Source organism: Megascapheus bottae, chromosome 30, assembly GCF_031878675.1.
Source record: "Megascapheus bottae isolate mThoBot1 chromosome 30, mThoBot2.hap1, whole genome shotgun sequence".
Lineage (NCBI taxonomy): Eukaryota > Metazoa > Chordata > Mammalia > Rodentia > Geomyidae > Megascapheus > Megascapheus bottae.
In genome coordinates, this window is record NC_143538.1 from 4,523,965 (window position 1) to 4,551,614 (window position 27,650).

Consider the following 27,650-nt stretch of genomic DNA (forward strand, 5'->3'; position numbering starts at 1 on the left):
ATATTATCTGGAATACCAGAGACTGAAAACCTAAAAGCCCATCAATAAGATCTGGCTAAACAAAATTTAAGTCTATCAATAAACTACTATGATTTTTTTTAATCCTTACATATGGCCTGGCACAGTGGCTCACACCTGTAATCTTAGCTACACAGGAGGCTGAGATCTGAAGATCGAGGTTCATTAAAGAACTAAAGAACGGGAGACTCTTACCTCTTGGCTCCAGGGGTAGGGCGGCAGCCTGAAGCTGAAGAGCTCAGGGACAATGCTCAGGCCCAGAGTTCAAGCCCCATGATGGAGCAAAAAATAAAAAATAAAAATAAATCCTTACATATGAAAACTTTTTTAGGGCTGGGAGTATAGCCTAGTGATGGAGTGCTTGCCTAGCATGCAGCAAGCCCTGGGTTCGATTCCATGGTACCACATACACAGAAAAAGCCAGAAGTGGTGCTATAAACTCAAAGGTAGACTGCTAGCATTGAGAAAGCTCAAAGATAGTGCCCAGGCCCTGAGTTCAAGCCTCAGGACTGGCAAAAAAAAAAAGAAAAGAAAAATTTAAATGCTTAAGATATTAAAAAAGGTAAAGTCCATTTGAATTTTAAAAAGAAATTAATATAAAAGCTACACATCACAATAAAGTCCCTTTATACAATGTGATAATAAAATAAAACTGCATACATACATAAAAAATATGGTTAAGTTATTCAAAGAAACATCATTGCCTCTGCAGAATCTAAAATTGAACTGAAGGAGACAAACAGGGAACCTTTGTTTTTTTCTTATTTAAACTTTTCTTTAATATATGAATTTACTCCATGCACATGTATTACCTCAACAACTTTCTCAATGAACTCAGAAGATCATCTCACACTGAACAATAAAGACACACACTTCAAGGTAGTTTTTTCAAACATTTACTGAACACAAACACCATTTTTCCTTTTACATAGCAAGATTGTTAGTTTCAAATTAGCTGAGCTATTAGGACTGTCAATTGCCATAAAATTAAAATGATTCTACATGTCAAACTGAGATGGAAAATAGCATGCAATATATAAATCACCAGCAGACCTCTGGTGCAGCCAGCAAGTTTACTAAATTTATTAAAGTCACGTAAAAGGTTTGACAAAAGTGCACAATAGAATGACACCACTGGTTTATTATAAATCACAGTGAGTTACTAGAATACAACAATGTGGCTCCTACGGGGGATTGCTGCGGGATGGGGTGAATATTATAAAGGACAGGATCTTTTCAACAGGTCAGGCCCGTCAACTTTCACTCCCCAGCTATGTGCCCCTGAAAAGGCTGCTTGAGAAAGCTGAGACTTCTCCTCACATGTTCTTCTAGGACAATTACTAAGCAACGACAACAACAAAAAAGCCATGCACAAATTTTACATCTGATAAAAAATAGATACAAAACCTGTTCGCTCCATCTTTAGGAAAGTTTGCGTCTTCTCTCTTCACTGTTCTTTACTGGGCCGCTCACACATGACTCACCTTAAATGAAAAGCTGTTAATGACTTAGCAAGATTCACCTCTCCACAAACAGCAAGATAGACTCCCAAGACCATCAAGTCACTGACCCTTCCCTACATATCAACACACAGAAGTATACACCACAAATCTAGGACTAGAGACCACAATTACAGTTTAAAAACTAGATCCCCATTACTGGTATAGTGTTTGTTTCAGATCCTGTATTTGGGGGAGGGGAGTTCTGTACAGCCCATCCCGGCTGAAGGTTTGCGCAGGTCTGCCATAACAAAGTCCTATAATGTGATAAGACATAGGAAGGAGTGTTCCCCTTAGAAGAGGATGTCCACTATAAAGCTGTGTTTGCAAAGTAGGCAGGAACACAGCTTAAAAACTTCTGGACCAAAACCTTTAATAGAGCAAAGGGCAGAGTATTATTTTCTTGTGCCCCTTTTAGTATTACAGTATAGCCAGTGAGAAAAGCAAAATACTTGTCTGTGCATCGACACATCTAGCTAGCTGAAAGAAATATTTCAGATTTTTACAGAATATCTATCATAGAAACAAGGTCGTTGTACTTCCCTCCATCTACTCACTAGTTTAAGCACTGGCTGTCTCTAAACCAGCAAATCCAAAGTTTGACAGCTCACTCCTCAGGCCACCCCACTCCAAAAACAGGCAAAGTGGTCTTATTCAGGGAGCAAGTGTTCCCACTTTGATGAAAACCACTAACAGGGTGCTGCTCCCTGATAATCTGCATTTTTTAAGAAACACTTGTCAAATGCAGTGCTGGCTTTTAGAGCTAATGCCCTATCAATGCTATCATACCTCAGTCCTCAGAATTACCAATCCTGAATCAACTATTAGTACAATGAAACTTCTCAGAAACAAGCAAGACCAAAGCTTGCACATGGCCCACTGTCTTTTGTGTTTAAAGTTGCCACAGCAAAGAACTTTGGAACTGCTGGGCTAAAAGAACAATCCAGGGTGGACTGAAGGCAGTTAAACCATGAGACTTGGTTCTTCTGCAAAATGCTGCCCTTCCTTATCTAGCAGGGGGCATGAATTTGCTGTTGCCCATTCCCTGGGTTACTAAATAGTACAGTTACTAAAAGTGAAGAGCCCAAATTCACTGACTCAGTCAAAGTGGAAAACCCACTTAAGTTCTACATGATTTACAAAGGAAACGATGTCCCCCTGGGCTCTATAGTTCATCAGGATTTATACAAAATTCCCAGGCAGAATGGAGAAGTTGAAGAGACTCTATAATGCTATCAAGGAAGCAGTAATGTTCAAAGCATCACCCTACAGTAAGAAACATTAAATGGCAAAAGTGGCTGCAAAATGAAGACAGCCTAATAATGTGCTGAGATACAGAATCACCTTCTTACCTATTTTTCCCTTTAAAAAAAATGTTTATAAAGAATTTGGCTATATGTGTTTTAAATAACTCTACCAAAACAAATAACAGGCCTGTAGATCACTTGTTACAAGAATGGCTTTATGCAGGTATTCACAATGCTTATCTGGATTCATATCACAAGACAAAAAAAATGAGCTCCTCTACAAAAGTGCACAATGGACTACACTATAGTAAGAAAAAAATCATGACCAGTAGCAGTTTACTCCGCTCTCTTCAAATCCCTTCTGCACCCGTCAGCTCTATAAATCAGCACAGTTCAGTTTCTCCAGTATTCAGTGCTCCCTTTTCAAAAACTGTCATTAAATTCTGATGTGACTATGTACATAGAATCATTATCCTCATTTTATAAATAAGTCATGTCTAAAATAGTGCTGGACTTGGATAGCGAAAGGGTATGAAATGTGTTTTTAAAACATGCAACATATCCTAGTACTGTAAGTTCTGGTGTTTAAAAATCATGTATATTAAAAATGGACCAACTGCATACCAAGTATTACTTCTATTTCCTCGCTCTTCACTGCACCGGCCTTATACTCTGAAAAACACAGCGTCCAATCAAAACCTTAGAAAAGGTAGGACTCACCTTGAGGAAATGTATTCTTTCTTTTCAGGCCACTGTGAACTGCCAAGAGCAAGGTACAGTCTATCCTTGATTCAGGATCAGGATCAGTAATTTCCAAATCTGGGCTCATTCTAATACCATCCTTTAAGCCATCCTTAAAATCTTCCTTGTAAAACTTCAAGGTAGGAAACTAGAAATCTATTACCATGACAGTATTTGCCATCAAAACATTCCTAACTGAAGCAAGAAGACACACAAAAGAACTAAAGCAACTGTATCTTGCACCCTTCCTAAGGGAAAAAAAAATGTTAAATCTTCTTTCCCTGCCCCTTTCTAAGTCTCTCGTTTTGTGGGGGATCTTACTTAAGGCCGTAAGGTGCTGATTTTGGCTTAGTCGTGGTTTCTTATAGTGATTCAACTGTAACCTTTCAATTTGTCAAAGCAATCTCCATACTTAAAATGTTACTGGTATCATATAGGTTTTTTAAAGTTTACATCTGATGTTATACATCATTTACAATGCTTTTCATCAAAGGAGAAAAAAAAAATAGCTGTGTCTTCACATACAGTACCATGCACTACGGGTAGCGAAGGCATTCATTTGGCACTAGAGAGAAAATTAAGATACAGCTAATTTTACTTTCATTATCATTTTCAACATCAACAGAAATAGGTATATACCTTTACTTTTACCTTTTTCTGTGAGGCTTAAAAGATAACCATAGAATACTCTTTTAGTTTGATAGTTAAAATGTTGCTGTTAACAACAAAACAAACAAAAAAATTAAAGACCTCTGTACAACCTGTTGGAATAAGTGACATTCTGTGGTAGAAAAATCTGCAGCTCTGATAGAAATACCCTTTCAGTGGCATTGAGAATTATTTCCATCATCAAACAACACTTAATTTCCTATACCCCACTACCAATTTTCCTATTTCTTACAATGAAGTGGGAAAAAAAAAAAAGAAAAAAGAGAAAATATATATCCTAGTTCTTTCTCATCTGTCTAGAGAGGCATAAATAAATGCTCTCTGGAAAAGTAATTTCCAAATTTTAAAAGGTAAAACGTAAGAGCAAAAGGAGAGGGGGACAAAAATAGAATGTATAACTATATTATGACAATCTGTTTCATAAGAAAACACAGAATTCATTATTTTTACATGTCTATAAGCTGAATCAAATGTAGTTTAGATCAATTACATTAAAACAGAGACTTCAAAGAATTCAACTCTAAAGCCAAGAGTCGGTCAATATTCTTTGAAAAGTTGGTTTAAGGTAATGACTGAATATACTACCCAGCACAATGGAACAATTTCAATGAGTTGAATGTTATGAATTTGTAGCTATCATTAAACTAACACATTTTTTCCTCGTGAACCTGTAGCTATATTTTTTTAAGTCTTCCTGTTAAAATGTGTGGGATGACTCCACATACATGATGGAGGAGGGGAAACATGCAGCAGTTTGAAATGTCAGAACTCCTGGACCTCCTATTACTTAGTGTTCCCTGTCTCCATGAAGTCCTCAAAACTGCTGCACGGGTAATGTGCTGACATACATGTAACATAAATACTTTTGGAGGACTGTTGAGAACATCAACGTTAACTCACAAATATCCCTTATCACACAAACAAAATCTTATCTTGGTTTCTTAAAAAAAAAAAAAAAAAAAAGACAACTATTAAATGACACTTTAGAGTTGACACCTAAACAATGTGGCTTTGTTTAAAGTATGTCTGAAACCTATTACCAACCATACTGAGGCAAGAAGACCAAAGACAGAATTAAGGATGGATTAAAAGAAGGGTAATGGAAAGAAAAGTAGAATTTATGAACACATAATTCTATTGTCTGTGATTAAAGTCCTTTACTTTTTAGCACCACATTAAACGATTTTTACATGTCCAGTCACTTAATGAAATCCAACAAACTCTTCCAGAGTTCTGGGAATCTGGTCTTGGTAGTTAATGTCATTAGCTCGAACTGCTCGGGCAGCCAGGCACTTGAGACTCATCTTCATTTGAGTTTTCAGTAGGATTTCCGATACCCCAGTGGTACTTTTGTCTAGCGGAGTCTTGTTCTGCTTATTGGTCATGTCGGTGTGGGCGCCAGCTTCGACCAGGCTGATGATGATGGAGTGCAGGGTCAGGAAGTCACTGATGGGTCTGTTGTACTGGACGATAATGTGGAGGGCGCTGTTCCCCTCGTTGTCCACGGCATTCACCTCCGCACCACAGTCCAGCAGGAGCTTTGTAACGAGTGCATTCGGGAAGCTGCAGACGTCATTGGTGTGGAAATCATCAACTGGGGTGTTGGAGTTGACTGCTAGGTGCAGCAAGGTGAAGCCTTCCCGGGTTCTGGGGTCAAGATGAATCAGGTTGTAGATCTGCTTGTTGATTTTGCACTGGTCTTCTTCACTGCACTGTGTTTTGGTGGAGATGCACACTAAATACAGAAAAGTATACAGATTACATTCATAATTGTCCATAGCACTGTGGACATCAGCATCTGTGATATTTTTTACTCTGTTCATACTTTGTTCTATTTCTAAAACACTGCATCTCAAAACACATTCTATGTCTGGGGCCTTCACAGTTTCATTCAAATGTATCATCTGGGAGAAAACTTGAGCAAACCGGAGAAGATCCTTGTGGGTGTTCCTGTTACCCTTCTGCCTGAGGTGCAGGGCATGAAGCCACAACTTGATACACTGTTCAAACTCCATATTATCCGCATAAACAGCACCCCTGTAAATGATGGGGTGAGAAACATCAATATTGTCAGCACCTAAAATCCGTTCCCGAACTATCAGGCCTTCCATGTGAAGAGCATCTCTGTCTTGCCGAATGGATTCCAGTTCTTGAGGGTTTCTACACTCAGTTCTATTCCCGTAAGCATGAATTGGCGGGAGAACCTCTTTTTCAAGAATGTTTTCACCATCTTGAAACCTCTCCAACATAGCTAAATATAGATAGTGGTATGTCTTCATGATGTCATAGTTCTCACGGTCATTTGCAAAGGAGGCACCCAACAGTTCCAAAGCTTCGATCCGACTTCTTCGATCACAATCAGCATGAGAGAGCAGCAGTTCCACTACATCGGCTTTACAGCTTTCTGCCGCGACCTTCAGCGGTGTCATGCCATGGCCGTTGACCACGATTGCAGCTCGCCATTTTATCAGCTCCTTCACAATGTCAAGGTGCCCGGCTTCAGCTGCAAAGTGCAATGCCGTGGCCCCGCAATGTGCTTTAGCATTTGGGTCAGCACGTTGTTCTAACAGATATCGGACCACGTCCGTGTGTCCCTTGTATGCTGCTATCATCAGGCAGGTGTTGTCATACTTGTTGGCAATGCTGATGTTGGCATTGTTTTCAACCAGGTATTTCACAATGTCCAGTCTGCCATCAAAGCATGCCGCCCGCAGAGGGGTCGAGTTAGTTACTGTGGTATGGTTCACATTGGCTCCATGGCTGACTAGAAGTTTAACGACTTCAAAATGCCCTGCTCCTGCAGCACACCAGAGCGCAGTGGCACCATCAATGACATACCTACACATGGAGAGAACAAACAGATGGATAGTAACACATCATCTGCACTGACCAAGACTTCCACTGTGTACAACACTACTTAAACTACCGGTTCTGGTGAAAAGGAAAATAATTTCAGTAAAGCACTTTACATCATACTTGTATACTTAGTATGAACAACGTGATTATTGTTGTTGTTTCTAAAGTATATGTTTTAAAATCTTGATGGATGCCAATGGCATCAGAGCAGCAAGGTTCAAAGCCAACTTAGGCAGACAATTCCAAGAGACTCTTATCTCCAATTAACCAGCAAAAAGCTGAAAATAGTATGGCTCTTATAGTGGTGCATCAACCTGGAACAATAAATAAAGCCAAACAAGAGTACAAGGTCCTGAGTTCAAGCCCCAGTACCAGTATTAGCATATACATACAAACACAAAAGATAGTAATAGTAATGATAATAATAACAATAACAATAATAAGGAAAACTCAGGGCTGGTTGTTTAGCTTAGCAATGAGAGTGCCTGTCTAGCAAATGTAAGTGCTGGAGCTGTAACCCTAATACCACCAAAAGAAACAAATTAATTAAAATAAAAATGATAGGGGCCGGGAGTTTGGCCTAGTGGTTAAAGTGCTTGCCTAGCATGCATGAAGACCCAGGTTCGATTCCTTGGTACCACATACATAGAAAAAAGCCGGAAGTGGTGCTGAGGCTCAAGTGGTAGAGCTCTAGCCTTGAGAAAGTCCAAGGACAGTGCTCAGGCCCTGAGCTCAAGCCCAGGACTGGCAAAAAATAAATTAATTAATAAAATAAAATAAAATAAAAATGATGGGCCAGGAGTTTGGCCTAGTGGTAGAGTGCTTGCCTACTATGCATGAAGACCCAGGTTCGATTCCTCGGTACCACATACATAGAAAAAAAGCTGGAAGTGATGCTCAGGCTCAAGTGGTAGAGCTCTAGCCTTGGGAAAGTCCAAGGACAGGGCTCAGGCTCTGAGCTCAAGCCCAGGACTGGCAAAAAATAAAAATAAATAAAAATTACATCAGTGAGATTTTAATGGCTAGCAATTGTAACTTTAATTATACATACCAAGTTAAATAAAAATGTTTACCATTTACTATAGCATCAGAAAATATCAATATAAGCTGGGCACAGTAGTTCACACCTATAATCCTTGCTACTCAGGAGGCTGAGATCTGAGGATTTCGTTTCTAAGCCAGCCTGGGCACTAAAGTCCGTGAGACTCTTATCTCCAATTAGCCACTAGAAAACCAGAAGTGGTGCTGTGGCTCAAAGGGTAGGGTGGCAGCCTTGAGCTGAAGATCTCAGAGACAGTGCCCAGGCTCAGAGTCCAAGTCCCATGATGGACAATAAGAAGAAGAAAAATAAAGGCATGAGGAATGGCTCAAGAGTAGAGCATCTTATCTAGCAAGTGTGGGGTTCCAAGTTCAAATCCCAGGACCATTCCCCCCAAAATCAGAAATACTTTTATTTTCCTTGTTAAAAAGGATAATAAACTTTTTTGTGTATGCCAGTATTTGAGCTTAAACTCAAGAACCTAGGAGCTGTTCTTCAGCTTTTGTGCTCAAGGCTAGCACTCTACTACTTGAGCCACAGGTTCACTTCTGTTTTTTGCTATTAATTAGTCTCATGGACTAATTAAGCCAGCCTGGGCTGGCTTCCCATGAGGATCCTCAGATCTCAGCCTCTGGAGCAGGGAGAATTACAAGGCTTATGCCACCAGTACCTTAATCTTGAAAAATAACTTTCAAACTGATTAATATGTCAAATAAAACTATGCAAATAATTTGGTTTCAGAAGGAACAACTACCATAATTAAGTGAATCATGGCACAAGGATAGAACACTACATCAACAAACAAAAAAAATATTTTCTTACAAGCTTCTTTAAGGCTGGGAATTTGGCCGAGGGGTAGAGTGCTTGCCTACCATGTACTAAGACCCAGGGTCGATCCCTCAGTACCACATACATAGAAAAAGGACAAAAGTGGTGCTGTATTTCAAGTGGAAGAACACTACCGTTGAGAAAGCCCAAAGACAGTGCTCAGGCCCTGAGTTCAAGGCCAAGACTGGCCAAAAAAAAAAAAAAGCTTTTTTTAAAAGATCAAACTGGGCTGGGCTGGGAGTGTGGCTTAGTGGTAGACTGTTTGCCTAGTATGCATGAAGCTCTGAGTTCAATTCTTCAGTACCACATAAACAGAAAAAGCCACAAGTGGCACTGTGGCTCAAGTGGTAGAGAATTAACCTTGAGCAAAAGAAGCCCAGGGAGATTGCCCAGGCCCTGAGATCAAGCCCCAGGACTGAGAGATTTAAGAAAAAAAAGAAAAAGAAAAAGAAAGAAAAGAAAAGATTAATGACACTGGATTTGATCGTTATCTACATAAAGAAGTAGAAAATACTGGGAGTTTGGCCTAGTGGTAGAGTACTTGCCTGGCATGCACGAAGACCTGGGTTCGATGCCCCAGTACCACAAACAGAAGAAAAAGCTGCAAGTGGTGCTGAGGCTCAAGTGGTAGAGTTCTAGCTTTGAGACTCGAACCCAGGACAAAAAAAAAAAAAAAGAAGAAAATCTTGGTGACAAATGAGTAAGAAAAAGTTAAACAACTCCCTCCCCCACCTCTTCTTTTTTGCCAGTCCTGGGCTTGAGCTCAGGGCCTGAGCACTGCCCTTGGACTTTCTCAAGGCTAGAGCTCTACCACTTGAGCCTCAGCACCACTTCTGGCTTTTTTTTTCCTATGTATTTGGTACTGTGGAATTGAACCCAGGTCTTCATGCAGGCTAGGCAAGCACTCTACCACTAAGCCAAACTCCCAGTCCACAACCCCTTTTTTAATTATTCACCTTTTTGAAAAATTTATAAAGCACAAATCAGACCACAGAAAGTTTTCACAAAGAGAACATTTTAATCAGAAGGCAAAGCGTACTGAATACCTGGTTCAGTTTAAAATGGAAATGTCAGGAAATATACATTAAATGTATGATCAGTGCTATATTTTAACTGAAGTCCTTAAGTTCACTTATTAGGTCAAATGCAGTTCCTTAAAGCATCTATTGCCACTGACTTTCTAAATAAAGTCAAAAGGTTTACCCCTCATATCAATATTATTTGTACTACAATGTGAAAGGAAAGACACTCAACCTTCTCCTAAGTCCTTTCTCCCTACCCATGTCAGCAAAACTTTTAAGACCAGTGTTCCCCAAAAACTCTAGCACTAGATAGTGAGTCCTCAAAACCCAGGTCAGAGCCAGGATTCCATGGTCATATGACACATTCCCTTTGTTATAACCTACCACATTTTTTCTTTTATTTTTAAAATATAATTTGATTTTTTGCTTTTGTAGTACTGAAGAATCTCACCAAGGGCCTCATGCATGCTTGGCCAAAACTCTACCTCTAAGCCCCATTTCCAACCTCTACCACATTCTGAGAAGCTTCCTACTCTCCAACTCTTTTTTTCATTCCCACTCACATCAGTTTTCTTTTAGTCCACTTACCTGTTTTTGTATCATTTTTGTAACCATAAGTAATTTTCAACTTTTGTCTTCATAAGTAAAATAATTTCAAATACCATTCCAAAAGCTGTGACCAAAGACTCAAACGGTCAACATAGTATTTAATCTAGGTGTTAGTCCCTTCCTTTGAGTTTCTATTATGAATCCATTTTCAATTTCTTAAGGTGTTAATATATATATATTTTTTAGGTTGCCAGTAACTGCCAGTTTTCAGGCCTATAATCATAATTATTCAGGTGGCTCAGATCTGGAAGGTGGCTTTCCAAGCCAATCTGAGCAAAAAAGATTGTTAAGGGCGGGGAGTTTGGCCTAGTGGTACAGTGCTTGCCTAGTATGCACAAATACTGGGTTCAATTCCTCAGTACCACATACATAGAAAAAGCTGGAAATGGTGCTGTGGCTCAAATAGTAGAGCTCTAGTCTTGAGAAAGCCCAAGGACAGTGCTCAGGCCTTAACTTGAAGCCCTAGGACTGGCAAGAAAGAAAAAAAAAAATGTTAGTGTCTTATCTCAAAAATATGTTGGGCACCGGTGCTTCATACCTATAATTCTAGCTACTCAAGCGGCTTGATATCTGAGGATCTGGGTTTGAAGCCAACCTGAACAGGAAGTGATGCTGTGGCTCAAGTGGTAGAGTACTAGCCTTAAGAAAGCCTGAGCATGGGGCCGGAAGTTTGGCCTAGTGGTAAAAGTGCTTACCTAGCATGCATGAAAACCCAGGTTCGATTCCTCAGTACCACATACATAGAAAAAAAAAGCCAGCAGTGGTGCTGAGGCTCAAGTGGTAGAGCTCTAGCTTTGAGAAAGTCCAAGGACAGAGCTCAGGCCCTGAGCTCAAGCCCAGGACTGGCAAAGAAAAAAAAAAAAGAAAGAAAGAAAGAAAGAAAGCCCAAGCACAGTGCTCAGACCCTGAGTCAAGCCCCAGGACTGGTAAAAAAAAAAAAAAAAAAAAAGAAAGAAAAGAAAAGAAAAAAGCCATAACTGGAGCTGTGACTCAAGTGGTTGAGCAACAGTCTTGAGCTAAGGGACTGAGTCCCAAGACCTGAGTTCAAGCTCCTATACTGGAATGAATATACACACCCAACAACCATCAGTAAAAGCTGGGCTGGAATCCTGGCTCAAGTGGTATATATCAGCTTAGCAAGTGCAAGCCTCAGTATAATTTTTTAAAAGTGTTTAGAGGAATACAGACTTTTTCAGAAATTATTTTATATAGTTATTTTAACATCTATGACTCTGACACACATACACAAAAATTAGGACCTCAAACACATAACTACACACTACTATTTCAAGATTCAAGGGTGCCAAGCTGGCAACAACACAGAAATACTTGTCACTGCAAGTGTACCAGACTGCTGTCCCTCTTCATGTCCTACTGTTTGTTATGAGGCCTTGTTTCATTATTTTTTCCATATATTTTTATTGTAATTAATAGAAGGGTTACATTATAGTCATCAGATAGAAGGTACATTACTTCACAAATATTGATACCCTTTCTCACATCCTGTTTCCCATTTCCCTCCCCCTCCCCCATTATTATTATATTTTTGCAGTGCAGAAGGTAGAAGCTCTGTATGTATGTATCATTGAGCTACATCCCCCAATCCTCCATTGTTCTTTACAGCCAGCTCAAATACTACCAATTACCTCTGCAAAGCTGAAACCTTCCCTCTCTGTCTCTCTCCTTCAGTAGTCTAAATGTTTTCTTCTATAGACCTAAATGGCATCTGCAATTACTAATTAATGGTATTTATTTCTTTCCCTCCTCTACACTGTTCCCCTTAACAGTGGGGACAGGTTCTCTACATAGATCCTCCCCACCAGAGCCTAGTACCCAGTAGGTACGCTGCCTGAACCCTTTGATCTCACCGGTCAGTGAAAAATACTGCACAAGGTATTCAGATACACACACTCAACAGTTTCTAATCATTTCAGTTTCTTAACTACCACCATAAAACAGCTCTCTTTGATGATACAGAAAGACAGCAATAAACTTTTCTCTCCCACCAGTTCTCTTTATCCACATAGCCTCACATCACAAGCATCCCAACAGCTGCACTCATTGCAGCTTTGACTGCAGATGCCTGTCTTAAAGAAGGCAGGTCCCTAGAGCTGGAAATGATTGTTTTGCCCCTCCCTGTAGTGTAGGTAAGGTTGTGAGAATACAGGAAGTACAGGCAGGTGACAGAAGCCACCAAGGGAAAGAAAACATGAAGCAGGCTGCCATCTTTGACCAACCTCTTCTCAAATGTCCACAGAGGTAATCTCAGAGAGGCATCGAGGCATAATGGGTTATCCCTCATTAAAATGTTAACACTGTAAAGCATTTCCTGCCATCTAAAACAGAATCAAAAGCTTTTTTTAATGAGCTAAAATAGTGTCCTAATCATCATAAAAAAATGCTCCTATAGAGATTCCCTTCTTGAATATTTTGTTAAACATGACATTTGAAATATGATGTAAAAATCAGTATTAATAAAATCTTTTAATACAAAAAAAAAAAAAGGAATGTTCTAAAGTCAGATATTGTAGTTCAGGTCTGTAATCTCAGCACTTGGGAAGGTGAGGCCTAAGCTACGTAGTGAGACCATGTCTCAGAAAGAAAAAAAAAATTTCAAACAGATTTTAAACAGCTTCTAATCATCAAATCTATACTACATAGTTTGGTGCTTAAACTCCATCTACTTCAAAGAAAATGCAAAATAGCTACGGACTGGAACGGTCCAACAAATGCAATGAATAAACCAAGATCTTTAGGGTGCTGTGATTTATAAAGCATCTTCAGACACTGAAGAGGGTAATGTCAAAATCTAACAATTCCGTGTTCCTTGCCGTACCCATATTCTGGGTATGGTAACATGGAGGGAACATTTTAACCATGAGGACTCCATTTTTGAACTCCCCACCTTGAACAACAATAAAGGTCTAAGCCTCCCCCCCTACCCCCCCATCCCCGCCCCCACGCCACAGGATAACGTGCCATTTAACAATGGCATCATCTTCTACATCATCTCCAGTGCCACCTGGGGGCCCACAAATCAACTCCGGCAGCGTGGAGGCGTCAGATGCATGTCTTGAGATGTCTGACTGCATGACAAACCCACCACCAGAGGCTGCGTCTGCGTCTGGAGGCTCACTCTGACGACAAAAAAAAAAAAAAAAGGGCCCGGCAATCCATTAGGAGATGGATGACTGGACCACCACTTGCTCGAAAAGGAGAAGAGGGGGGTGACTGCAGAACTCACCCGTCTTCCATTTTTAACTGTTGACCTCGTTAATGTCTGACCTCGGCCCAGGCCGCCGGGATGGATTAAAAAAAAGAAAAGCCTGGCAAAGCGGCCACCCCCTCCAGACGGCGGTTCAGACCACCCAGTACAGACCACCCGTAGACCTCCACACCGCGGGGGCGGCGTCCGTGGGGGTGGGGGCTGGAATCCTGGGGCGGGGTGCACGGGCGGGGCGGGCCGCGGTGGGGGGGGGGCGCTCAGGCGTGGTGGGCCGCGGTGGGGGGGCCGCTCAGGCGTGGTGGGCCGCGGTGGGGGGGGCGTTCGTGGGGGCGGCCGCGGGGCGGGCCCGCGTGTCCCGGGGAGCCGGGGACCTACCCGTCGAAGCGGACGGTGCCCGTCTGCTGCGTCTGCACGCGGTAGTGCTCCAGCAGCAGTCGCACCACCTTGGCGTGGCCGTTGCGGGCCGCGATGATGAGCGGCGTGGAGCGCTGGCCGCCCTGCTGGCTGACGTAGCCCAGCAGGTAGCGGATGTCGCTCTCGGAGCGGTTGAGCAGCAGGGCGGCCAGGGTCAGCACCTTGCCCTCGCTGGCCGCCTTGTACACGTAGCCAGCCAGGCCCTCCATGGCCGCCGCCAACTCCAACACCCGTTTGGTCGCCACCGCTGCTGCCGCCTTGCGCCCCCGGAGGCCGCGTCCGCCAGCACCTCAGACCCGGGCCCTCACGGCCCATCCAACGGGGGCAGCGGCGCGGCCCTGGAGGGCGGAGCCGCGGGGGCCGCCGGGGGCGCGTCCGCGACCCGGGCCGGGCGGGGGGGCGCGGTCAGGGCCGCCCCCCGGGCCCCAGGCGCCGGCCCCGGGCACACGCGATCTCCATGGCGGCCGCCGCCCCGGGCCTCGGGCCGGACCCTCCTTCCTGCGGGCTGCGACACGCGCGCGCCCGCGCTACGGGCCGCCGGCGGGGGCTCGAGGGGGCCGCGCGCCCGGGGGCCCCACAGGCCTGACAGCCGCCTTCGCCTACGGCTCTCGCGGTCCCGGCTGGAGGAAGCCCGCAGGCGCTCGCCCGCCGCGGCTCCGAGGCCCGGCGCCCGGGAAGCCTTCGTCCGCCACGCGCGGGCGGCGGCGGCGGCGGCGGCGACGCGGTGGGCTCCCGCGGGGCCGCGCCGGAACTCGGCGGGAAGAAGCGAGCGGCGGCGGACGGCGCCGGAGGGGCGGGACCACTGGGCGGGGCCGGACCACTGGGCGGGGCCACAGCCGCGTGTCCATGCCTAAGCCGACCGGCTGGAACCCGCCGCCTGGGAAGAAAGGTTCCGCCGCGCAGCGGGGCTCCGCCAGGCCTCGACGCGTCCCCGGCGTCCTTGACGCCCGGGCCCCGCAGGCCGTCGTCGAGGAGGGCGAGGGCCTGCCCCGGGACGGGGAGACCGGAGCCCCCGCTTCATCGTAGACGGGAGGAGCGGGCATCCGGGGCCTGGCACCCAGGGCCCCCCCCTCCCTCTAGGCAAAGGCGGTACCCCAGCCTAAATACCCAGCTAGAGGCCATCTGTGAGCCCAGCAGTTGTCCTAGGGGAAGCACAGAAGTAGAGGCTGGACGGCCCAGTGGAGTCACTGCCACCATGTGCAGTGAGGCGGTGGGGTGGTGACCACAGCCCTGAGGCAGGACCAGGCTGGGAGCCCTGGAACACAGCAAGGGTGTCACGCTGAAGTCCGCCTGCAAACGGTTTGCTCCGTGCAGGAAGCACTGGAAGGGTTTTGAACAGGGAAGTGACTACTACACTTTTTTTTTTTTTAAAGATCTCTGGCTACTATGCGGAAACGAAGCATTAGGAAGCAAGAGGAGAAGCAGCTAAGCAGGGTGGTGGGTGAAGAGGCCAATCTTGGGAGTAGAATGGGGGCCCTGCCCCTCTTAAAGTTCTCTCTCATTCTCTAGCACCACTTTGGGTTTGCAGATCTCTATGAAAATACTAGGGAGTTTCCCCTTTACCTTATTAACAAAAACATCTGTGGAGAGAAGGGCTGAAGGTAGGTACTCTTCAGGAATGTTTCTGGAAGAAAGCAGAGAAACTGGGTGGTGTCAGTCTGGAGCCTCCAGGGTTGTAAGAAAACCCAGTTGTTGACTGGGTTTGGCCTCTGGAAATTAGCAGTGTGTGCGGGTGCTCCCTTCCTACTTTTTTCTGCGACTCTAGATCCAGTTGGGTTCCTCATATCATCTCTACCTCTACACTCACACTTGCCCCATCACCTTGCCCCATCCTTTTGATTACTGGGGCAAAAGGTGGTGGCAATGGGAGAGTGCTCCCCAACACCCAGAAAAGATCACCTCACAGACTTTTATCCAGTTACATCCCTGCATCAGTCTCCTCCCACCTGCTGCTTTGAACAGACCTCTGTCCTGTTGCTTTCCTACAAGAGACCCAACTGATGAAGACATCCGGTGCTCATTAAGAAACTTGCTTTCTCCTCCTGCCCTCCACACTGCAATGTGGTAGTGTAACTGGACCAACAGTCACACTAGTAAGAGGCTTACACATGCACTGCATGCTGCCACATCCTCCAGGCAGAAAGGTGCCTCTCTCTTGCAGTCAGGGTCAGGAGACTTCAGCTGCTGTTTTCTTCTGTATCTACCACTGTTGCTTCGTATAGGGTTCTGAGCACCCTTGGTTTCTTAATAGCCATAGACTGATTAGAGGCTATTTAGTTGCCTCTATTTACCTGGGTCTGGAGGGAGACCTTTTTCTGATCAAGTTGTACAAATCTGGAGAGAGGATGTGTAAATAGGACATGATGACTTTTCCAAAGCCCAGATTGTAAATATCATTCCTTGTGCTTCTGATGTATTGCCCTTTCTTCAGACAGAAAACTACTGAGCAAATGAAAACTAGTAAAAGTATAAAGACATGGAATCACCTCAAGGATGTAAACTACAGCCCTCCCCCTTGAACAAAAGGAAAGTCAGCTGACTTTTGCTTCCTAGGGTGCATGCTGACCCTTGAGCAGAGCTGGCTGTACCTTTTGTGGAGCATTCCTTTTTCCAAGCCAGGTCAACCTGTTCTGAGACAGTGCAGTTTCTCAGGTTTTAAAGAGAAGATAGGTTTTTAAAAATGTCGTGTTCAAACACCAGTAAAGATAGGCATTTTAGTCCCATTACCCTCCCACATTGTGTAAAGGAAGAGAGCGGTGTTAGAGCTGAGTACATGAAGGTTGGATTCCTGTGTCCTTCCGCTGTCTGTAATTTTGAACAGGTTTCCTTCTCTGATCAATGGTGTTTGGTAGCTATCTTGCAGAGTTATGGAACAGGCAAATGCAAGCTCCCTTGTCTAGTCCTGATGTTGTGAACATGCTGCCTGAATGTTTTCCTTCTCCCACTGTGGCATGCATCCCTCTACTTTGCCATTAACTTGCTCAAGAAAGGACTTGTATTGCACCTACATTTTTTTTTCTGCCCAAGTGCTCTGCCTCTGAAAGTAAAACGACAGTGAACAGGGGCTTGGGCAAGCAAATGAAGAATTCAAGCTGGGTGCTGGTTGTTGGCGCCTATAATCCTAGCTACTCAGGGGCTGAGATCTGAGGATTGTGATTCGAAGCCAGCCAAGGCAGGAAAGTCGCCATGAGACTCTTATTTCCAATTAACTGCTCAAAAACTGGAAGTGGTGCTGTGGCTCAAGTAGTAGAATGCTAACCCTGAGCACAAAGAGGCTCAGGCCCTGGTTCAAGCCACAGGACGGGGAAGAAGAAGGAGAAGACGAGGAGGAGGAGGAGGAGGAGAAGAAGAAGAAGGAGAAGAGGAGGAGGAGGAGGAAGAAGTGGAGGAGGAGGAGAATGAGGAGGAGGAGGAGGAGGAAAAGGAGGAGGAGAAGGAGGAATTATTCAGGGAGGGAAAAACTGGAAGAGAATAAGGGAAGGGATGACATTGTCCAAAAAGAAATGTACTCTTTGTCTGACTTACGTAACTGTAACCCCTTTGACATCACAATAATAATAATAATAATAATAATAATAATAATAATAATAATAGAATTCAGAGATTCCAACAAGGCTGCAGAAAAAGATGTCAGAAATCAGGGTGACAGGGGCTGGGAATGTGGCTTAGTGGTAGAGAGCTTGCCTTGCATGTGTGAAACCCTGGGTTCAATTCCTCAGTACCACATACACTGAATAAGCCAGAGTGGTGCTGTGGCTCAAGTCATAGAGTGCTAGCCTTGAGCAATAGAAGCTCAGAGACAGGGCCTAGGCCCTGAGTTCAAGCCCTAGGACTGGCAAAAGAAAAAATTAAAAACAAGAGAGAAAGAAAGGAAGAAGCTGGGTACAAGTGCTCACACCTGTAATCCTAGCTACTCTGGAGGCTAAGATCTGAGGTTCAAAGCCAGCCCAGGCACTAAAGTCCTGATATTCTTATCTCCAATTAGCCACCAGCAAACCAGAAATGGCGCTGTGGCTCAAGTGGTAAAGTGCTAGCCTTAAGCTGAAGAGCTCAGGGACAGCGCCCAGGCCCTGAGTTCAAGCCACATGACGGGCAAAAAAAAAAAAAAAAGCCAGCAAGAAAGCAAGACATCAGGATGACCACCAGCAGAAGCTGGTTTCAGAGAACTAGCGTCCTCGCCTCTGCGCCACTACCACAGCTCTCCTTGCCTTTCCCCGAACAGCACACAGAATGACTGGAGGAGAAGCATGATTTTGTGTTGTTTTACAGTCTGTCCGGAAAGCCGACAGGAATGGCATATCTGCTATGTTCTAACCCATCCTGCCAAGCACAGGACTACCAAACAGTGGCCCCAGGATAATGAGAGATGACTGTAGCTGCTCTCGCTCTTGTTCTGGCGCTTATCTGTGCCAGGCGTCATAGTAACCACTTCATACCGACCTGCACAATGAATTTACGTAAGCCTCTTGAAGTACTCGCCATTATTTCTGCCCTTCAAATGAGGAACTGAGTCAGGGAGGTATTGAGCAGGGGTTGAACTTGGGCTGTCTGACTCCTCCTAACCTCCTTTTATCCTCCCCACCCCCCACATTTGCTCCTGCAGCCCCAGGCCAGTAATCGACTTTGTGGCCCTGACTACTTCAAGTGGAACAAGGCATCAATTAGTCAGTCATCCTGGCTACTGGAAAAGAGCTTTAGACAACCCTCCTGACAGGTCATTTCTTGTTGCTACCCTAGGAATAGAGAGCCCAATCCAATTGAGAGCTTTCTGGATGTGGCCCTGAGCTCTGCACCATTTTATATCTCTCTTGGGACCCTTACTTATGTAACTGTAATCCCTTTGAAATAATAATAATAATAAGAAGAAGAACAATAATAGTAGTAGTTTAGATATTCTCACAAGGCTACAGAAAAAGATGTCAGAAATCAGGGTGGCAGGGGCTGGGAATGTGGCTTGGTGGTAGAGTGCTTGCCTTATATGCGTGAAGCCCTGGGTTCAATTCCTCAGTAGGAGGAATTTGTTTTAATCAGTAGTTGCAATGGAGCCCCAGACTTCCTTCCTGCTAAAAAGGGGCTCTACCACTTGAGCCATAACTCCAGTTCCCTTTCCACACTCCAGCTCCTTTCTCATGGGAATTTCTGTGTGCACAACACCCTATAGTGTTGAAAGCACTTGTCCACCATCTCATGTTGCTCCTTCCTTCCAGGCCTCCTAACCACCTTTGGTCACTGGGGTGGCTCAGGAATGCAGTTCCATAACAGAACTGAGCTCTGCACGCACACACACACACACACACACACACACACACACACACACACCACTCAACTCAGTCAGTGAGTTAATTGTTAATATTGTTAATATTTTACTCCATCTTCCCCCCACAAATCCTTTGGGAATAAATAAGCACAGCAAGTCAGTTCTTGGGATCAGTGACAGTAGATCCGGACCAGAGGATCTCTAGGCCCTCTTCTAGCTCCATCCAGCAGATTCTTGGGTAGTATAATGACTTAAGGGCACATCTGACTTGTTTTTGTTTTTGCAAGTTCTGACACTTGAATTCAGTACCTGGGCACTGTCCCTTTTGTGCTCAAAAGACTAGCGTTCTACCATTTGAGCCACAGTCCACTTCTAGCTTTTTTTTTTTTTGAGGGGGGGGAGATAGTTTATTGGAGATAAGCATGGCACGGACTTCCTGCCTAAGCTGGCTTCAAATTCTGATCTTTAGATCTCAGCCTTCAGAGTAGCCAGAATTACAGACATGAGCCACCAGTACATGGCTCAACTTGCCAACCCTGGGCCTTGAACTCAGGGCCTGGGCACTGTCCCTGAGCTTCTTTTGCTCAAGGCTAGCATTCTAACACTTGAGCCACAGCAATATTTTCTGTTTATGTGGTACCAAGGAATCAAACCCAGAGCTTCATGCATGCTAGGCAAGTTCTCTACCACTAAGCCACATTCCCAGCCCCCATCTTAGTTGATGCTACAGCAGACTCTAAAAGCCAAGCCTTTCATACAAGGCTGTGTATACAGTGGCTGTCCTGCCAGATCTAGGTTAACACTTAACAAAAGTCACTGCCTCACGCTAGCATTAAAAGAAGGGAAAGATGGGCCGGGAGCTTGGCCTAGTGGTAGAGTGCTTGCCTAGCATGCACGAAGACTCGGGTTCGATTCCTCGGTACCATATACATTAGAAGAAAGTCAGAAGTGGTGCTGAGGCTCAAGAGGTAGAGCTCTAGCCTTGAGAAAGTCCAAGGACAGTGCTCAGGCCCTGAGCTCAAGCCCAGGACTGGCAAAAAAAAAATAAAAAAAAATAAAAAATAAAAAAAAATAAAAGAAGGGAAAGAGAACATTTCCAAGTGGCGTTTAGCACCATGCCTGGCACTGAGTGAGCACCTAATAAATTATAGTCACTATTATTATCCCATCTTACAACAGTATAACTCCCAAACAGTCATTACCTGCCTCAACTTCCTGGATGTGTTGGCCCATGCCTAAAGACTCATGACACCTAAAAAAAAAAAAAAAAAAATTAAGTAACTGGGGCCAGGAGTTTGGCCTAGTGTAGAGTGCTTGCCTAATATGCAGGAAGACCTGGGTTCAATTCCTCGGTACCACATACGTAGAAAAAAAACAGAAGTGGTGTTGTGGCCCAAGTGGTAGAGCTCTAGCCTCAAGGAAACCCAAGGACAGTGCTCAGGCCCTGAACCTAAGCCCAGGACTGGGTGCGGGAGGGGGCGTGCGGAATAAATAACTGTCTTAAGCCTCCATTTCCTTATCTGTAAAGTGGATATGATGACCACAGTAAACTAGATACCAAGCAACATCCTTAACATGTCCTAGAATTGAGATTGGAACCTAAGTCTGGCTCGTACAGGGCCTCCATCTGCTGTCAGGACCTGTTGTTGTTCCCTGTAACCGAGCTTCCTTGTCCATTCCTCTCATACCGTCCCCCCCTGGCAAAGATGGTTCCTCAATGGTGGAACTCTTGGGAAAGGTGGAGGCTCAGAGACTCTGGGGCCTGGGGAGGGCTTTTGATACAGGAGCTCCACTCATCAACCTGTCATTTGCTCATATATGCCAAATAAAGAGCCCTGGTGTAGGGTAGAAAATGATTCTTTATTTCACTGTAGGCAGTAGTGGGAAGAGACAAAGTAAACATCCCAGGTACCTTTTACAAGATGACCCCAGGAAGCTTCTCAGTTATACCTATGGAAAAGTGTCTGAGCATATCTGTGTCTGGCCACGTTGCTTTTGCTTGAAATCCAGACCTGCAACGCCCACGCCTGCCTGCCTTGTAGCCCCAAACCTGCAATGAAACCCTGACACTCTCATCACACACATTAATGTCACCTTAGAAGCCACCCCCCCTCCTCCAGCTCTTCAACAAAGGTGTGTCTGACCTTGAGGCTCTTTTTTCATTTCTGAGGTATGATTCACCCAGGAGACAAGACCAGACAGACTCCCCAGACCAGAGGGAAGAGGGCTGGGCAGTGGATCCGGGAGAAAAGAAAAACAAACACGGGAGAGATGGGCGGGGCTCACAGCTGCTGGGCTACAGGCCAGGAGCTGGAGCCAGCAGGGAACAAGAGGCCTGCCTGAGGAGCCTGCAAAATGCCTCCTCTGCCCAATTTATCTTCCTCGCAGCTAGACTCATTGATTTAAATATGAGTCCAGCTGTGATTCTAAAGCCCCCAGAAAATGCTAATGGCATCACACATTTGTGTAGCTCATTGCACAAATCACTTAGAGTTGTTTTTTTAAATAACTTCCTTCTCTTTTTACCAAGCACTGCATGTATATTGCAGAATAACGCTTTTTTTAATGTCATATATTTTTTCAAATGTATTAAAATTTCAAGTGTATGTATACATATAATGTAATTGCATGCGTATGTATAATATATAATACACGTATATTATACATTATACTGTTGTATACTATATATTATAAATAATATATTATATATAATAATAGACATAGAATTACACCATGAGCAATGCACATATGCACATATGCATGTAATACATTCAACAAAATGGGAGCCACGTATCTTACACAAAAGATAAAGATTTTTGTTGTGTTTTGTTTTTACTTAACAAAAAGTCTTAGCATTTTCTACTGTTACCAAATATTCTAGTGTAACAATTCGCAATGGCTGCATGTATCAGAAGAGGTTTGTCACAATTTTTGTAACTATTCTATATTAGACATTTAAAATATTTATGAACATTTTGTTACAAATATACTGCCAGGAATACCTTTCACTTACATTTTGTCTGTATGTCTGGCTGTGATTAACCAAACAATAATAATAATTTCTAGTAAGATAGTAAGTAGCTCAGAGTGTTTGCTTATGTTGCCTTTCATCTCCAACCTAGGAGTTTTGCATCCTCGGTATCTATGAAACTGTGGCAAGTGCAAAGTTTCAGCACCATCATAGTTCAGCAATGAACATAAATGGCATTTTAAGGTACAGCTGTGTGTCACGTAACAGCAGGGCTTTGCTCTGAGAAATGCAACCTCAGGAGATTTTTGTCATTGTGCAAACATCACAGGGTGTGTGTTTACACAGGCGAAAGCCACATGAAGTTTCTGCCTACACACATGATAGACTGGGTCACAATAAATTGTTTTAGAAGTGGAAGGAATACACTTTGAAATAATGACAAAATGTTTAGCACAGTAAAAAGATAGACTAGTCACAGTCGTTTATTATTATCAAGTCTTGCATATTGTACATTTTTTTTGCCAGTTCTGGGGCTTGAATTCTGGGTATGAGCACTGTCCCTGGGCCTTCTCAAGGCTACAGCTCTACCACTTGAGCCACAGCACCACTTCCAGCTTTTTCTATGTATGTGGTACTGAGGAATTGAACCCGGGTTTTCATGCATGGTAGGCAAGCACTCTACCACTAGGCCACACTCCCAGCCCCTTAAAAGAAATTTAGAGCAAGAGTCTCATTGTGTAGCCTAAGCTGGCCTTGAACTCACGGACCCTCTGCCTCAGCTCCCAAGTACTGAGGTCACAGGTGTGTACCACCATGCCCCGTCACTGAACTTTTTAGTTTCAAAAGTTTTAGCTGGGTGTGGTGGCTCATGCCTGTAACCCTCGCTACTCAGGAGGCTGAGATCTGAGGATCGCAGTTCAATGCTAGCCAGGGAAGGAAAAATCATTGAGACTCTTATCACCAATTAGCCACCAGAAAACTGTAAGTGGTGCTGTGGTTCAAATTTGTAGAGTTCTAGCCTTAAGCAAAACAGCTCAAGGATGGGCTGGGAATGTGGCTTAGTGATAGAGTGCTTCCCTAGTATGCATGAAGCCCTGGGTTCCATTCCTCAGTACCCTGGAAGTGGCGCTGTGGCTCAAGTGGTTGAGGGTTATTAGCCTTGAGTAAAAGTAGCTCAGGGACAGTGCCCAGGCCCTGAGTTCAAGGCTCAGGACTAGCAAAAAAAACTAAACATTTTCCCAAATGCAGAAAATTATGAAGTGTACACATTGGCCTGATTAAATTATCACAAGTTTATCCATATCCCATCTCACGTTCCAATTGTGTTGTCTTGCAACAGACATCAGGCACTGGATCATTGACAATATTTATTCCAGCACTTATTTTTCAAATATATAATATAAACAATATATGTGTAAAATATAAAAATATATAAAACTAAAAGAACCTCACTATATCTATGGAAAATGCTTAACCAAAATACCATCATTTTATCTTTGAAATTAACTCTAATTTCTTAAAATTATTCAATATCCATTAGGGCTCAAATTTTCAGTTTCTCACACAGGGTAGCTCATATAATACATAGTTGCTATGTACTCTAAATTTATTTTAACTTAGAGGTTCCTTCTTCCTCTTTCTTTTAGCGAATTATTGAGAAAATGACATTGCTTGTCCAGAAGTTTCATGCAGTCTGGATTTTGCTGACTGCATCCTTTGCTGAACTGTTTAACCTGTTGTCCAATCCTTGCATCTTCTGTTAACTTGGGAAGTGGTGATTAGATCTACTGACATGTCAGATTTGGGTGTTTGGACAAGCCAGTTCAGAGGCAGCATTCAAGTCTTTTATTAGGAAGTACACATAACTTCCTCTCTCTAGTGTTCTCTCTCTCTCTCTCTCTCTCTCTCTCTCTCTCTCTCTCTCTCTCTCTCTCTCTCTCTCTCTCTCTCTCTCTCTCTCTCTCCCTCCCTTTTTCTCCTTCTCTCTCTTACTTCATTTAATTTTTTGGAGTACTGGAGTTTGAGCTCAGGTCCTTGTGCTCAGGTCCAGGTGCTCTATCACTTGAGCCTTACCTCCAGTCCTTGTTTTGCCTTATTTTTCATTTTGTTTACAGGTGCGTGTGAGTACTTTTGTGTATGTGTGTCTGTCCTGGGGCTTAAACTGAGGACCTGGGCATTGTCCCTAAACTTCTTTTCTCAAGACTAGAACTCTACCACTTGAGCTATGACTTCACTTCTGGCATTTCCTAACCTGGCTGGCTTGGGAAATGGAGATCCTCAGATCTCAGCATCCAGCTTGCTTTAAGGTTTTTGTTTGTTTGTTAATAATGTATACAGTACCGGGGATGAAACCTAGGCCTTGCTTATGCTAGGCAGGCTCTCGGAGCGAATCCCCATGCCCCAAACTTTGGATATTTTTCAGGAAGAGTCTCACATTCTCACCCAGGATCAGCCTAGATTATCACGTTCCTATGTATGGCTGCATGGCTGTTACCACCCTATGCCCAGCTTGCTGGTTGCCGTGGACATCTCTGATTGCTTGGTATTCCTTCTCTATCTGATAACTGGAATACAGTTTATAGAAAGTCCCAGCCCTGAGGACCACAAGTGTGAGGCCAGATGGGGCTCCATAGCAAGACTGGAACCAACCCGGACAACAAAGTGTGATCCAGTGTCAAACACAGGCCCTGAGTTCCAGGCCCAGGACTAGCAAAAATAATAATAATAGTAATAATAATAATAATAATAATAATAATAATAAACATTTTCCCAAATGCAGAGAATTATGTGTGCAGGGCACGCATTGCCCTGATTAAATGATCACAAGTTTATCCATGCTGGCGGCATGGCTCAAACCAGAGACCGCCCACCCAGCGATGATCCTGGATCGTGACATTTAAAGCCGCGCAGGGGCAAAGTGAATGTCCCGAGGCTCCAGCTCCAAAATCACCGACGAAAGGCAGGGATGGAGGTGTGGCTCAAATGGTAGAGCGCCCAGGGAGCATTAGCGGTGTGGCTCCGGGGCGCGCGCTCCCCGGGCACGCGGACCGCTCCCTCCGCTCCCCCCCCCCCCCGCGGCGCAGGCGCACACACCACGGCGCAGGCGCTCTCTGCGCAGGCGCGGACGCTCCCGGGACTGGCGTGGACACCACGGCGCAGGCGCGAGCCCGCAACCGGGCGGGACCAAGCTCCTGGCCCCCGGGGTGCGCGCACTCCGGTTCTCACAGCGCCTCCCCGGGCCTGGCCCTGCGGTTCCCACCCCCCACCCCCGCAACAGTCCCGCGACCTCGGGGAGAGTCGCACTCGGTGCCTGGATGCGGGAGGCCCCGGCATGCCGCCCACCGGGCAGGACCCGGGTGATCACCACGCACCCGGGAAAATGGCGTCGCCGGAGAGGGGCGGCGTTGGGGGGCGGGGAGAGGCCGTGCGGGTGGGAAGCGACCCCGCACCCGAAGCAAGGGGTGGTGAGGGCGGAGCCTACACCTAGGCCGCGCCCGGTGCCCCCCTGCGTCCCCGCCCCGAGCTCCCCCCACCCCCCGTCCCCGCCCCACGCTTCCACGTCCCCTCCCAGTGCCCCTGCCCGGACGCATCCAGCCCTTTTCCGGTGCCCCCGCATCAGGCCGCTGTCCCCGCTCTGCTGCCACCGCTCCGGTGCCCCCCCCACCCCGCGCCATCCTCTTCCCCCCCCAACCCCGGGTCCGGGACTCCAGGGCCTACGGCAGGGCCGCGCGCGGTCCCCACGGCCCAGGGCGCCCATGCTGGAGACCCGGGGGCGCGCAGCCGAGCGCCCGCCTACCCGAGCCGGGCCGTGAGGTCCAGACCCCAGACGCGGGCGGGGAGACTTGTCTCAAATATTCCCCCTGGAGTCACGATTAAACCCCGTCGAGGGGCACTGACGTCCCCCCCCCCCCCCCCGCCCTCACCAGCCCTTCCAGTGGAGGGGAAGCAAAGGGCAAGCCTGGGGGAGAAAAGCACGTGGGCACGGGGTGGGGCTGATGCCCAAGTTAGAAGTGTCCACCTGCACTGTCTGTCCACCCTCACACCGGCCCAGAGCCATCTTCGTCACTCCTGCATTGCTGCTGTGGCAATTCCTGTGCTTGACCTACCCCACGTCGCAGGTATTTATGAAACAGTGCTCCCAAACCAGGAGAGCACCAAGGAGCCGAATGTGACCGTTGCCAAGTAACCGCCTCCACATGCCACTTCAGAGTGAACACCTTCAGAAATACTGGAAAATTCTGAAAAGAGTCAACAATGACCCCCCCCATGCTAAATAAATTAATCAAGTAGGCATACATGCTACTTCTGGCTTTTTGTGTGTTAATTTCTGCCCGGCTTTGAACTGTGATCCTCAGATCTCAGCCTCCCCTACTAGATTACAGACTGCAAACCACCTATCAACACCTCTCACCCTGCTGGGACCACCAGGTTTAAGCCACTTGGCTCAGCCTAATCTTTTTGTGTGTGCGCCGGTCCTGGGGGCTTGAACTCAAGGTCTGGGCACTGTCCCTGAGCTTTTTGCTCAAGGCCAGCACTCTACCACTTGAGCCACAGTGCCACTTCCAGCTTTTTCTGTTTCTGTGGTACTGAGGAATGGAACCCAGGGCTTCATGCATGCTAGGCAAGCATTCTGCCATTCAACCATATTGCCAGCCCTTGTCATTTTTTTTTTCCCCCAGTCCTGGGCTTGAGCTCAGGTGGCCTGGGCACTGTCCTTGGGCTTTCCTCAAGGCTAGCGCTCTGCCACTTGAGTCACAGCATCACTTCTGGCTTTTCTATGTATGTGGTACTGAGGAATCAAACCCGGGTCTTCGTGCATGTTAGACAGGCACTCTACCACTAGGCCAAATTCCCGGCCCTCCGCCCTTGTATTTTTAATACTTGCATTTCTCTATAGGTGTATTCCTATGCAGAGATAGGGGTTAGGTACATTTCCATTTTCTCCAGCTTTTCCCATGCAGAATGACTTTACTGGATGTACTGCCTGCCACATACTGGTGAAATAGAGGAACTACAGGCACCTTAAAATGTTTATTATGTACAAAAGAACAAAAGCAGTTTAAGGACACTTGAAAACCTGCCATCCACCTTAAGAGCTAGAACATTATCTACCAATACACTCACCTGTTTGCCCCTTTCCTGTCTTATTCTGTCACAAGAGCCAGCAAGGAGCAGCTCCTCCCCCTTCACTAGGTGACCTTCCAGAGTCCCTGATTGAAAAGTTTTAAATCATGCTCACAATAAATGTGCCCAT

At 45.4% G+C, this 27,650-nt stretch overlaps 1 protein-coding gene across 2 annotated transcripts; it reads right to left on the reverse strand.

Moving 5' to 3' along the window:
• Positions 1–816: 816 nt before the first annotated feature.
• Positions 817–14,558, reverse strand: Fem1b (fem-1 homolog B). Of its 2 annotated transcripts, none has more exons than XM_090321699.1 (2): positions 14,130–14,558; positions 817–7,012 (listed from the first exon to the last, which is right to left on the reverse strand). In XM_090321699.1, the coding sequence occupies exons 1-2, from the start codon at positions 14,375–14,377 to the stop codon at positions 5,377–5,379; spliced, it is 1,884 nt and encodes a 627-aa protein (XP_090177825.1). In that variant the 5' UTR covers positions 14,378–14,558; the 3' UTR covers positions 817–5,376. The 2 variants fall into 2 exon arrangements, with proteins under 2 accessions (XP_090177825.1, XP_090177826.1); XM_090321700.1 differs by lacking the exon at positions 14,130–14,558 and adding an exon at positions 13,773–13,960.
• Positions 14,559–27,650: the final 13,092 nt, after the last annotated feature.

Coding starts and splice junctions, on each gene's coding strand:
- Fem1b (XM_090321699.1), bottom strand. CDS start 14,377: ATGGAGGGCCTGGCTGGCTACGTGTACAAGGCGGCCAGCGAGGGCAAG. Junction 7,013..14,129: donor GGCACCGTCCGCTTCGACGG/GTAGGTCCCCGG, acceptor CTCCATGTGTAG/GTATGTCATTGATGGTGCCA.